The sequence below is a fragment of the Mycetomoellerius zeteki genome, unplaced genomic scaffold (assembly GCF_001594055.1).
Source record: "Mycetomoellerius zeteki isolate Tzet28-1 unplaced genomic scaffold, Tzet1.0 scaffold15, whole genome shotgun sequence".
Taxonomy (NCBI): domain Eukaryota; kingdom Metazoa; phylum Arthropoda; class Insecta; order Hymenoptera; family Formicidae; genus Mycetomoellerius; species Mycetomoellerius zeteki.
The window spans coordinates 372,979-374,494 of NW_017256447.1; the positions used below are offsets into that span (position 1 = coordinate 372,979).

The window sequence follows — 1,516 nt, forward strand, 5'->3', positions numbered from 1 at the left end:
GTAGGGAAAATGTTAAAACTTTTTGCAGTATTGTTCCTCATGCTTGAGATTTCTACGTAATTATTTTGATAATCCAAGAAAATTATTTTCAGATCTGTATCTAGTTAAATTTTAAGATATTTCAGCAAAATCATTCTTTCCGTATAAATAAATATTAGCACAATATTGAAAAAATATGTATTAAGATTTAATAAATCTTTTTCTCAGTGTGTACAAATTATAAGGAAAAAGTCTATCTCACACACTCTCTCGCACGAAAAGATTAATCGCTTAATTGTATAATGATATAATTATTAAAAAATTATTACGGCAGAAATAAAATAACTGAGGGTGTAACCACTAGCTGAAATATTGTCCCACAGATTACATGATTTCACATGATTTCATCTGATTACAAATAATTTTTTTCACTACATATGAAGTAATTTTATAAAATACACCATTTTATTTAATATTATACAATGATTTCTCGTGGGTGCATATGTAATTACCGGTACCGGATTACATAGAGATTTCATATGAATTTTATAATGATTTCGAGAACTCTGTTCCACGATTACATTAAATGGTTACCCCCTCGAAAATAACAAAAACAATATATAGAGAAATTATAATTTCATTTGCCCTATTATTCTATTATATTACAAATTTTTATTTACGCTCGCATCGCTGATTCATTTTCCGAGTTTGCTTTCGACCATTCATTTCGACAGTTTGTTGGCACTTACGTTGGGCACATGATTGTGCTGGGCCACCGACTGCCCCAGACCTTGATGAGCCTGGAGTGGGTTGTGTCCTGGATGTATGTTCTGGCCCGGGGGCGTTGGTGTAGGAGGGAGTTGCCTTTTGATGTACGCTAATGAGGCGGGTGATTGTAACGCCATATTAGCGAACGCTAACCTCTCCTCGTAGTCGTACTCGCAGAGAATCTTGTTCTCGCACAAGTAAAACCGATCGCCTACGCAAAACCTGTAAGTAAAAAAAAAAGGGAACACGCTATATCGTCGGAAGTGCAGCCCGCGTCGTGATTTGCTTTTCAAGAACATTTCATAAATTACCAGAGTTTTATTCTAAAAATCCACTAATAATTAGACTCCCAATTCAAGACATTGATAGAAAAAGAAGTTAATCCTTGACGTCATTAGAAATGTAAAAAGAACCCGTACGCCAATTGTTCGTCGGTCGTTCATCACGAGATTTAAGCAAGCTTCGGCAAGACTCAGAGAAAGCTCGAAGAGAACGCGATTAACAAATGAGGCTCGATCCTGTACTTCGGTCGACCCCGCGTCGGTTCGTTACTCCAAATCCGATCGATCGATCGGTGCGAGGAGGAAAGAGGAGGGAAAGAAAAAGCGGCGAGGAAAAATGAAAAAGGGAGGGAGCACGAAAAAGGAGTTCCGCTGGATAACGAGCATATCGTAACGTATCGAACAAATAATTATTACCGGGGCCTCTGTTCGTGTGTGAGAGAGAGAGAGAGAGAGAGAGAGAGAGAGAGAGAGAGAGAGAGAGAGAG

The 1,516-nt window shown here is 37.8% G+C and overlaps 1 protein-coding gene across 1 annotated transcript in view; it reads right to left on the reverse strand.

The window, feature by feature from the left end:
• Positions 1-1,516, reverse strand: part of LOC108720417 (LIM domain only protein 3) — a 33,321-nt gene that overhangs the window by 3,771 nt on the left and 28,034 nt on the right. The window contains exon 4 of the mRNA XM_018444415.1: positions 729-969. Coding sequence (XP_018299917.1) covers positions 729-969 — 241 coding nt within the window. The remainder of the gene's footprint in view (positions 1-728; positions 970-1,516) is intronic.